The 10760-nt window shown below is 35.9% G+C and overlaps 1 protein-coding gene across 4 annotated transcripts in view; it reads right to left on the bottom strand.

Annotated features, from left to right (window-relative positions):
• Positions 1-4321: 4321 nt before the first annotated feature.
• The window catches only part of Alcam (activated leukocyte cell adhesion molecule), a 182812-nt gene continuing 176373 nt past the window's right edge, over positions 4322-10760 (bottom strand). For 3 of the 4 annotated variants that reach the window (XM_027412520.2, XM_027412518.1, XM_027412521.1), the window contains 2 exons: positions 8624-8736; positions 4322-6736 (listed from right to left, as the gene is read on the bottom strand). In XM_027412520.2, the coding sequence (XP_027268321.1) occupies positions 8649-8736 (88 nt within the window). In that variant the 3' untranslated portion in view covers positions 4322-6736; positions 8624-8648. Of the gene's footprint in view, positions 6737-8356; positions 8503-8623; positions 8737-10760 lie in introns of those variants that run through there. The other variant, XM_027412519.2, reaches the window with a different exon arrangement.

Here is a 10760-nt window from a genome sequence, read left to right as displayed (position 1 = left end):
CATCTTTCTAAACCACAGTTGTTCCATTCTGGTCTTTCATTTATAAAACAGAAAACAAAATGTTTTGGTAAAGCTCATTTCAATCATTTGCAGCAACGTGATTGCCCTATTGGATCAAAAGTTAGAATATTAATTAAAAATTTAAAATTAAAGTAATTACATCATTTCCCCTTGCTTTTACTCTCACCAACCCCTCCCATGCATACCCTCTGTTTCCCAGAAATCATGTCCTCTTTTTCTGTTATGCTTATACACACACACACACACACACACACACACACACACACACACACACCCCTAAATAAATAAGTTGAACCTGCTCAGTTCATCTTGCCTGTATATGATTTTAGGGCTGACCACTTGGTATTGGATAATCAATTAGAGGGCTCATCTCTAGGGAAAAATCATTCTTCTGACTCTAGCATTCCTTAGTCCCATGTAGTTCTTTGTCTAAGAATGGGGCTCTATGAGTTGTGGTAAGGGTAGGCAGCAAAGGGACTGGAGCCCCATAAGATACTTCCCATCTGGGTTTTAGGAGCAACTGGACAAAGATTCTGAAACTACTAATCCTAGGTTACAGACACCTCACAAAACAAGAACATTTCTTAATCTCCTGTATCCTTTGTGCACCAATATTTATTATTATTGTCAGCAAGTCAACAAGAATATAATATTGTGGTGCTGAAAATTTTGGAGTATGTGTTTGATAATACAGTGAGTTTATTCAAGAAAAATTAAACCTGAGTAAAAGGAAGAATAATGAAGCTACTACAGGAGAATGTTTGAATCACATTTTTCTAAAATAGTTCATCAACAAGAAATATGTGGGGAGATGAATTTGTTGTTTACCTGAGGCTGTTTCAAATGTGGAGAAAAGGACATTATTATGAAAATGGTGTGTATACAACAATTAAATATGAAAAACAAAGGCCTCTAGATCAAGAGAAATGAGAAGCAGATTATTACTGTATGTGAACCTAAAACGTGTAAAATAGTCATTTCTCTGGAAATCAGATTCAGTAAGTGATGCCCTTTTTTCCCTATAAAAGACCATTTTGAAGCTTACAAAGACCATCAAACCAAGGGGAGGAAATCCCTGGTAGTTGCCAACACTTAGAGAGAAAGCAGACTCGAATTTCAGAGTAAAGGGAGTTTTCAGAAATTGCTCAGCGTCTGTGGAATGAATCAGTTGCTCAGAAGTGAACCCTTTCTTAACAGAAACATTCCATTTCCGTAATCAACTACTCGAAGGAGAGTGCCACAAATCAAATTTCTAGTAGTAATTATCTTCTGGTTAAAGAATTGTGGTCTCCCTTCTGGGGAGAATTCAAAGCATTAGGGAGAACTAGCTAATTCCACCTACAATGTTCTGTGGAAGTGAACTTCTCATCTCTTTGTAAATCCAGGCACATTCTGTCAACTGCTAATTAAGCTCAATTTACCATGGCCTACCCCAAAGAAGGAATCATAGGGAAAACATTTATGCGAAGATTTGAGATTTCATTTTGATTATTTGGCTGCCAAATAATCCAAACTATTGGGTAGTGACAACCTCCAAAAGCAAATATTTATCAAAAGATTTCCTTTTAGGATTTCATAGCACCGGATGTCTAGAATACAAGACATTTAGAGATTTTTTTAACACTAATTGACAACACTGAGGCCCTCATGTGCTCATTGGTGGCATGGAGTTCACAGAATTATGTTTAGTTGTATTTTATTGCACTGCTGGCCTTCGAGTGGCCTTGAACCGTTGTGGAATGCTACCCATCAAAGAATCACGATTACCTTCACCCCTTTTCTGTTTCCTATGTTGTGATTGTGTAAAACGAATTCCTCTTTTGGTAATCAAATCTTGTTCTCATCCAGACAATAAGATTAAAATGTTCATTCACTGTGTGTGTGTGTGTGTGTGTGTGTGTGTGTGTGTGTGTGTGTGTGTGTGTGTATGTGTTGATATACATGTTCTTGCATCTATACAGATAATTGGAGCTCTTTTTTCGCCCTCTGCTGGTCTCATGTTAGAAAGTAAAACCTCCCCCAGAGGCAGCTAACAAAGAGAGACAAGACAACCTGAGCATGGGACATGCTTTTAAAGTTTTGTGTGGCTACATTCATTTTCCAATGAATATTTTTGCATGTAAAAGGCATTTATAAGGGAAAATCAGAAAGGCAATTTAGGGGGAAATGAATTGGATTTGAATGAGAATGATGAATTTGTGAAGACAGAGAACCAAGAGGAAATGAGCTCCATGTTTCTGCCTTCGTGTTTCCCTAATAAAGTGTATTTTACAGATAGGTTTTATAAAAAAGCTCACATAAGAAACACATCCTACTTTTAACTGAAATGCATTCTTTTGGGATGCATATAATGCCAAGTACACTGCATTCAATTTTAAAATAAAGATAGCATTAGAAGCTATCAGATTCCTTAGATTTAGGATTTACAAGCAATTATCTTTTATGAAAAAAATCTGTCTTCTGAAGAAAACTTCCTGTTTTTATTCTTATCTTCATTTAATCTGACATCATTATCTTATCTGACATTTAATAGAGGAAACATTAAATCCTGAATGTTAATCTGTCTTCTTAGGAGTCTTCATCACTGATAAGAGATGTATACTTTTACAAGAGAGATAATACGTATGTAATGGTTACAGCTTGAACTTTGGAATCTTGGACATAAGTATGAGACCAACTTGCCCCCACCCAACCCATTGGTGACTGTAAACAAATTTATTCACTCTTCATCTGTGATCTTAGGATTATAGCATCATCTCTATCAAGAGAGTGAGAAAGTCAATAAGCAGTGAAATAACACATCAACTTCTGTCTTATTATAGTCACTAACTAGGAGAGCAATATGTGTGTGTTTAACATGTGACGTTGAATGAAATAAGGAGCAGAAGAGGTGACCCAAGGAAGAGCATAGCACGGTTGTTTAGTGTCAAACAATCAACCCATAAAACACACATACTAGTAGCATTATAAAGACTGAACAGGTTAGATATAAGAACATATGTGTGTGTGTGTGTGTGTATTAGTATATGCATACAATAATAATTTATGTACACAGAAGCCATGAATTTGAAGGAGAATGGAGAGGGATATATGCGAGGATACGGAGGGAGGAAATGGGAGGGAGAAATGCCATTATATTACAATATCAAAAAGAAAAAAAAACTCAAGTGCATTCACTTATATACAGTTGAAGAATTATATGATACTATTTACACAGACATATTAAAATTACCATCTTTTTGGTCCCAACAACTGATGTGTAAATTACTATGTTTCCAACTCATTAATTTGAAGCAATATGTTCTGAGAAACTCTGAGGTCTAGAGCCGCCTGGGTCAAGGCATCTAACATCAATTTTGCAGGAATGCGCTCCTGGGAGGCGCAGAACTCAACCCTGAGCTTCCAGCTTCGAAGTGAGGATGTGTAATGTGTAATGTTACATACAATGTTTGCTGAGTAGAGGATTCATGAATGGCTAGGAAAGAGGTGGCTCCAACTTTTTTTTTTTTTTTTGAGATGAGGTTTTACTCTGGCTTGGAACTCATGATGTAGCTCAGATTAGTCTAGAACTCCTGACACACCTACCTTAGCCTCAAAAATGGCTGGGGTTACAAGCCTGAGCCACCATAGCCAGCTAGGTAATTATTCTGAATAAGTTACTTTTCACCTCTGATGTATATAGTCAGCTTGTTTTATTTTATTTTTTTTAAAGAATATGTAAATATTTTCCTTTATTCCTACTTTTTACATTTAAATTAAAAGCAATCTTGTTTTACATATCAATCCCAGTTTCCTCTCCCTCTCATCCTCCCATGCCCCTCACTGACCCCCCCCACCCCATCCCATGCCCTTTCTGCTGGAGATGGCTCAACTGTTAAAGGCTAGGCTCACAACCAATATATATATATATATATATATATATATATATATATATATATATTATTTTTAAAGAAAGCATATACCTATGAAAGATCATGCCTTGATAATTTCAAGTGGTGGTCTAAAGTGAGGTAAAGAAAGATAAAGATGAAGCATCCCCTTAATTAAAAGCTAAGGGTAGTGTATGGGTCAGCCTAGGGTACTGTGGCCCTATCAGTGAAGAGAGACACCTTGAGAAACTGTCACTGCTGAAAACTCAAGGTACTCTCCCAATAAGGAGAAGTGCAGGTACTCTTACTCCTTCAAAATCCACTTTGAGAGGGATGGACAATCACATCAACTTTTTCACTTTTTATTAAAGAAAATCACTTTTTGTACATGAACATCCTATTGCAGACAAGAGGCAGACAGCTATGAAGGATATGTGAAGACATATTTCGTTTTTATTTTCTTTTAGGCATAGAGGGATATGTTAATCCATTTCCACATACAATTCCTATAATTACATATAGGGAGTGAACCTTGAATGGTTAAAAACCTGTTGCCAACGAGTACAACTGGAGAGAAGAAACTCCAGGAGTTGAAGACAGCAAATTACCTTCCTTCCAGCCTGATAGCACACGGAGTTGCTCTTGAGAGAGTGAGCTTCCTCCTTCTGCAGACACTGATGCAGTAGTGGCCATTTTGTCCTCTCTTGTAAACATCTGGTCTGAGTCTCTCTTGCTGCTGCCTAGGCTACAACAGCTGTTTGTGGACTCAGTGACAACTCCAAGTGTACACCGCGCCAGACTAAACACTCTCTTCTTGTTGCCCTGTAACTTTTCTGCAAACACATCTTAGAGTAAGACTTTAAACCTTTGACCTCCCATACCAAAAGAAGAAAATAAAATGCAAACAAAAAAAAAAGAAAAAATAATAAAACGGAACTAATCTCACTGTAGTGTTCATGGCTTATTATGGAAAGCAGGTGTGTTTTTAAAAAAACTTTTAGAATTTCTTTAACAAAATTCTAAAGAGAAAGGAAAAAGAAAACAAAAAGAAAATCATAGTATTTACAGAGATAAACAGAATGGCTTAGCCATGCAAAACAAAGAACTTTGGTTTTGTTTTGTTTTTCCCTTTTCCCTTTGGTTTAAATATTGATCAAGATTCAATTTTTTTCTTGCCAAATTAAACTTCAATAAATCAAAGTTTAGAGGCAAAATAACATGTTTTCTTTTTTCCCCATATTTTATACAGCATTGATTCTAATAGAATATTTTATGCATTTAATCCATACCAATGTACTATAGGAAGCTTTTATTAGGCTGAGACACTATTGCTCAGATATCAAATGGTTACAAATGTACAAAGACACATCTCTCAGTATGCAGAAGTGGCAAAAGATTATTCCCAACCTCCATCAGAGATTAATCTTTGATTCGTTTCTCATTGCCTTCAAAACAGTTTATTCTTTGAGTCTAAAAGCAAACACCACATTTCCTTTTCTCTCAAAGAACAGAGTTCTATACCTGGAAATCTAATAGTCATTTTTCTTTTCTCAGTTAAAGTTATACACGTAAATCTGGGACAAAATGGCTGTGCAGTGTGATCCCAGAAACCAAGCTTCTACCTGAAAGAGCAAAGATTGAAGTCACAAACTGATACTGGCCCTTATCCAGTCTACTTCAAAAAGTTTCCATGTACACTACCTCCTTAAAAAGTTCCTCAGGCAGAAAACATGTTTATAAAGTTACAAATCTGAATGTAACTAAAGATACATAGACATTTTATTATTACACTTTCATGTACTGCTTGATAAATTATGTACCAGTTAAAAACACTAAATTATCTCAAGGTGCATTCAATATCTGTAGCGTAGTTAACAAAAACACACACGAAAAAAATATATATTCTATATTCTGTGGAAAATAACACAGCTTTAATAATGACCACTGTTAAAAATCTTCAATTCTGACTGATATCTTTTATTTTATTTTTTTTAAAGGAAATAAGTGTCATTTTAAGGCAGTGGATAACCCAAAGGATTTAACACCAATTCTAATTACAGAGATTTACATTGTGATCTGTGAAAATGGGAATGCTAGCTGTATTTCTCCAACTTTCTCTGACACATTAGGTTTTTATTTTCCTGATTATTTTTTTTCTAATTTTTCTTTTGACTGAATGTAATTTCTTAGCAGGTGTCAATAAGTAAATGGGACCCCAATTCTGTGTTCGTCTTTCTCAGAGAAGACAAAACTGTCAGTTAGGGTGTACCATTCACACCGTATAGTGCTCCTGACTCTTGGGCTGGCCCCCCTTCCTCATAATTAAGAAACTGGCTTCTGACTGGGCAAGGTATGTGTCTCCAATTTCACAAACTGCCACCTTTGGGTTTCAGGTCCTGGTAAGAAAGTTTGGGGCATTATTGATAGCAATCAGAATCAGAACTGTACCTGCTCAAGACTATCCATATAAACAATTGAAATAAAACATTACATTATACATCCAAATAACAGCCACTCCCAGAACAAAGCTTACAGTGTATAAAAATAGCTACGTAAAAAATTTACATAAAAGGCAAACTGAAAGGAAATCCTTAGTGCAGACATTTACAGAAACAAAAAGAAAACCAAATACAACATATGACCTATTATCATGGCTGCCAAATTTTGTTGTTATTTTGTTTTATAACTTTGTTTCATTGTTTTACTTGAGATAATTCTCTAAGATCCTGTGACAGCTTGGTAGGATGAACTGCTTAATACTTGAACCATGAATTGCTGTCATTGTCTTTGTATATGTCTTAAATACAATCCACGTTCATGCTTCAATTTGTCTACATGGTTTTTCTCTGAAATGATGAAAAAACATAATGACGAGAAGTTACCATAACAATCATTTTTCATCATCAACAGAACCTTTGTACTGAAACTGACAATAATTACATTATAGAAGGGATTATTTACAAACCCTGATGTCCTGAGTCTACCTATAAACCCAGCTCTATCTACTCTACAATGTGATTTTGAAATTGACGATTTCTCCTTCCTTTCCTTCTTTCCTTCTTTCCTTCCTTCTTTCCTTCTTTCCTTCCTTCCTTCCTTCCTTCCTTCCTTCCTTCCTTCCTTCCTTCCTTCCTCTCTCTTCTTCCATCCCTCCATTCTTCTCTCCTTTTCTCTTCCCTCCCTTCCTTCTTCACTCTCCTTCTCTTTTCTCTCTCTCCTCCTCTTTTTTGTAAGCATGGTTAATCTACATAAAGATAAGGATAATAATGATGTTTCAGGACACTATTTCATTATATTTCTCTTCAGATATAAAAAATGCATCCATCTCTATAAATCATACTCTAATTTGCAGGCCTTGTCTTCAGTTTTATAGCGAGACAGAACTCAACCCAATTCTGAGGCCGTTTGTTTACATGGAATTGAGGAAAATAGAGTAGATTAGTGGAGAAGAAAGTGTGACATTGCTAGCTAGGTATTTGGGTCCCAGTGAGCAGCACAGGAGAAAGAGTCCAGTTCTGACTCCCCAATCTCTTTAAAATCCAGCTAATAGACTTTGCAAACTGATCTCATTTCCCTTATGTGGAATTTCTTTCCTGGGTGCAGCCTTCCAACTGCAATTCTCTCATATGCACTCCATTTTTGCTACAAAATGAACTCAAATGACCTATCCAGATTGTAACTAGCAGTTAATTTATACTACACCTAAAGTTCAGAACAGTTTGGCTTTTGTTTGTTTGGTTGCTTTTTTGTTTGTTTGTCTTTCAAGACAGGGTTTCCCTGTCTGTATTTATGGCTGCCCTGGAACTTGCTCTATATCAGGCTAGCCTTGAACTCACAGAAATCAACATGCCTATCCCTCCTGAGTGCTGGAATTAAAGGTACACACCACTGCCTGGAGCAGTTGGGCTTTTACACCTTGTCAGTAGTAGCAGTTATCTCCATGACACACAGACTAAATAATCCAAATGATGCTTCTGATGGTCTCAAGGGGGCACAAAGAGAAAATAGTCAAGTTGTATGTAGTAATATCTTTGAGTCATACACCTTTTCCAGGTGCCTTCAAAACTATACAGATGCGGCTAATATATATGAATACATGAAATGTATGTAGTACTAGCACATACATTATACACACCTATGTGCACATGTAGGTACTTGAATGCATTTGTACTCACACAAACATGATATACATGTACTACCAAGAAGAAAGTCTGTGTATGTGTGTGTGTGTGTATAGGAGCTTGTCAGCCTTTTCATTAAAATGATTGGAGAGATAGCTGTATAAATATACTCACAATTATGCCATTTCCTTGGATTAAAGTAGTTATATATTAAAATTTATTCTAATGGGTTTTAAAAATAAATTTAGAGTTTGTGCTCACTGAACCCAAATACCAACTTATAAAATAAAGCTTCATTGTGTGCAGCAAAATTTTTTGGCATTAAAAAACAAAATGCAAATGAGATGCTAAAAAAATCTCAAAAATGGATTTTATTTTTCAGTGGATAATAATTATTTTGGGGAGGTTGAGGAGACTGGGAAGAATCCATTCTGCTGAAAGCAATGAGTCACTGAAGTTCACTTTTGAAAACCCTCTTCCTGGTTGGGGAGCTGTAATTAAGAAATATCTCAGAGTGATGTTTGTGTTTGATCTCCACAGGGCTTCCCCACTTTCCAGGAGTCTCCCCATTCTCAGGAGTCGCCTCTACAACTCCCTCCCCTTGCTATTTACCTGGAGACCTGGGACCACTCCGCTCTTAGGCTTCTGTTTTGTGATTGTTTTCTTCCAGCTTTTTATTCTCCTCCATGTTACCAAGGTCCTTGTTTACGTGTTTTGATGCAGTTCTACAAGAGGATGAAATAAATATCATGTAGTTATTCAAATTAAAAGAAATACTCTTCTAGTTTGAAAATATTTCTGAAAAGTAAGGGTTAGGGTGGACAATTACACATCTTCAAAGACTGACCGATAACACATTGGAAAGAAAAATACACGAGTCTTTAATTAGGATAGAATTAAATAGTGATGAGACAAAAATAATTTTGAAACCAGATTGTATGATTTTGTTGGAATCTGATGTAAGTTGGACTATTTTTCTCCACTATACCAGAGAAGCACAATTGTTATCATTTCTTAGTCAGTTTTTTTATTCTTGGTATTTAATAAAATTTTTTGAGGGAGCTTAATATCTCAGTGGACGTGCATTGTCATGAATCTCATCAGGCCCAAAGCAGTGGTCCCAGCCAGTGTGGGATGGAAGCCACAGAAACTACAGGGCCAAAATAAAGTTTTTCCTTCTTTGACTGTTTATCTCAGATTTTTCTATCCCGCTCCAAAATCTGATTGATACAGATTACAGATATAAAGGTGAGAAGGCTGGTTTTGATGATTTCTCAGATTTTGGGTAAATCTATGATTCTTTGGAGAATTCTGCATTGAAAAATAATACCCACCCAAGCTTATGCACCAATCACGAGGAAAATTCAGTTAATTTTGAAAAAATTACCTACATAAATGTAAATAGTACTAAACTAATTCAAAATACAAAACAGTGATAGACATTTAAATTCCCTCACAGGCACTGGTGTCCCCACAAAGTCATACAAACTCAGTGTCTATAGGACAGTTTTAGCTGTTTGTGTAATTTATAGATTAATAGAATCATATCATATGTATTCATTGGTATTTGCCTTTTAATGAAACTCAGCTGTAAGTCTGTAACATTCAGAGTTAGTGGTAAAGGAGTCATGGGTTGGACTTTGTCAGACACATAATTTAGGTTGTTCCTGTGGTCTGTCTTATTTTTCATTCTCTTGCTTGCCTCTCATCTTCTTTTGACTTCTGGACACAGCATTTCTGAATATTTTAGCCTTGTTTCTGATTAACTGTAGTATTCCTGTTAGCTAGTTATTTGTTTTTCCTCTCTAATTTTCTCTTGATTATTTATTGTACATATTTACTCTGTGCTTGCCCAATCCTTTTTTTAAATGCTGACACTGTATACAAAAATATATTGGCTCCACACAATGCAGTTCATAGCAAGTAAGATCTTGCCTTTCTGTTGCTAAACAGAGATGATGGGGGGAAACCACCATAACTCTACCAAGGTTTCCTCTAGCATGGGGCTTAGGTGTGACTTGAATGGGGCTAATCCAATCTGTGGTCTTTCCCTTTCCTAAGGGATGCTCTCTCAGGCATCCTGAAACCCTTTGCCCTAAAATGTAGAGAAAGACAACTTTCCCTTCAGCATCTGCCAAGTGAAGTATAAAATATAGATAAACACCTTAGATTTTTTTGATCAAATAAAAGATCCTTGAGAATAAAGGACATGTTTTACTTATATTCTATCCACAATACATCATATAATGGAAGGAATATGACCAGAGCATACAAGACATCTATTTTGCTACATTGACCAATCAATCCATCATGCTATACTTCAGTCTATTTCCTTCTTCTCATCCTTATGATATTATTGTCAAATACAGTTCCTGTAACATGTAGGGAAAGTTAAAGGTTCTACACTGAAATGACAGAGCTAGAAACTATTATACTCCACCATTTCAGGAGGCATTGTGATCACACCCATAGACAGGGTATCCTGAATATCCTATTAGTTATTAATCATATACTGTAACAACTATAGTTCTTATACATCAAAGCAATCAAGGCAATTGAGATGGCTTCTTATCTCAGCACCATCTCTTCTAAAAATTATTTCTTTTACATTTTGAGATTATCATTCTCTTTCCTTCCTACTTTATATAAGAAATGTTTCTTAAATACAGAGTCCCTAGAGAAGTACCATCCACCTATATTTCTCCCTTTCCCTCATTGGCCTGGAACTCACAATTGTGCTAGACTAGTT

Source organism: Cricetulus griseus, chromosome 4 (genome assembly GCF_003668045.3).
Source record: "Cricetulus griseus strain 17A/GY chromosome 4, alternate assembly CriGri-PICRH-1.0, whole genome shotgun sequence".
In the NCBI taxonomy this organism is placed as follows: Eukaryota; Metazoa; Chordata; class Mammalia; order Rodentia; family Cricetidae; genus Cricetulus; species Cricetulus griseus.
The sequence above is the reverse complement of the archived record's forward strand: the minus strand, read 5'-3'. Positions and strand labels throughout refer to the sequence as shown.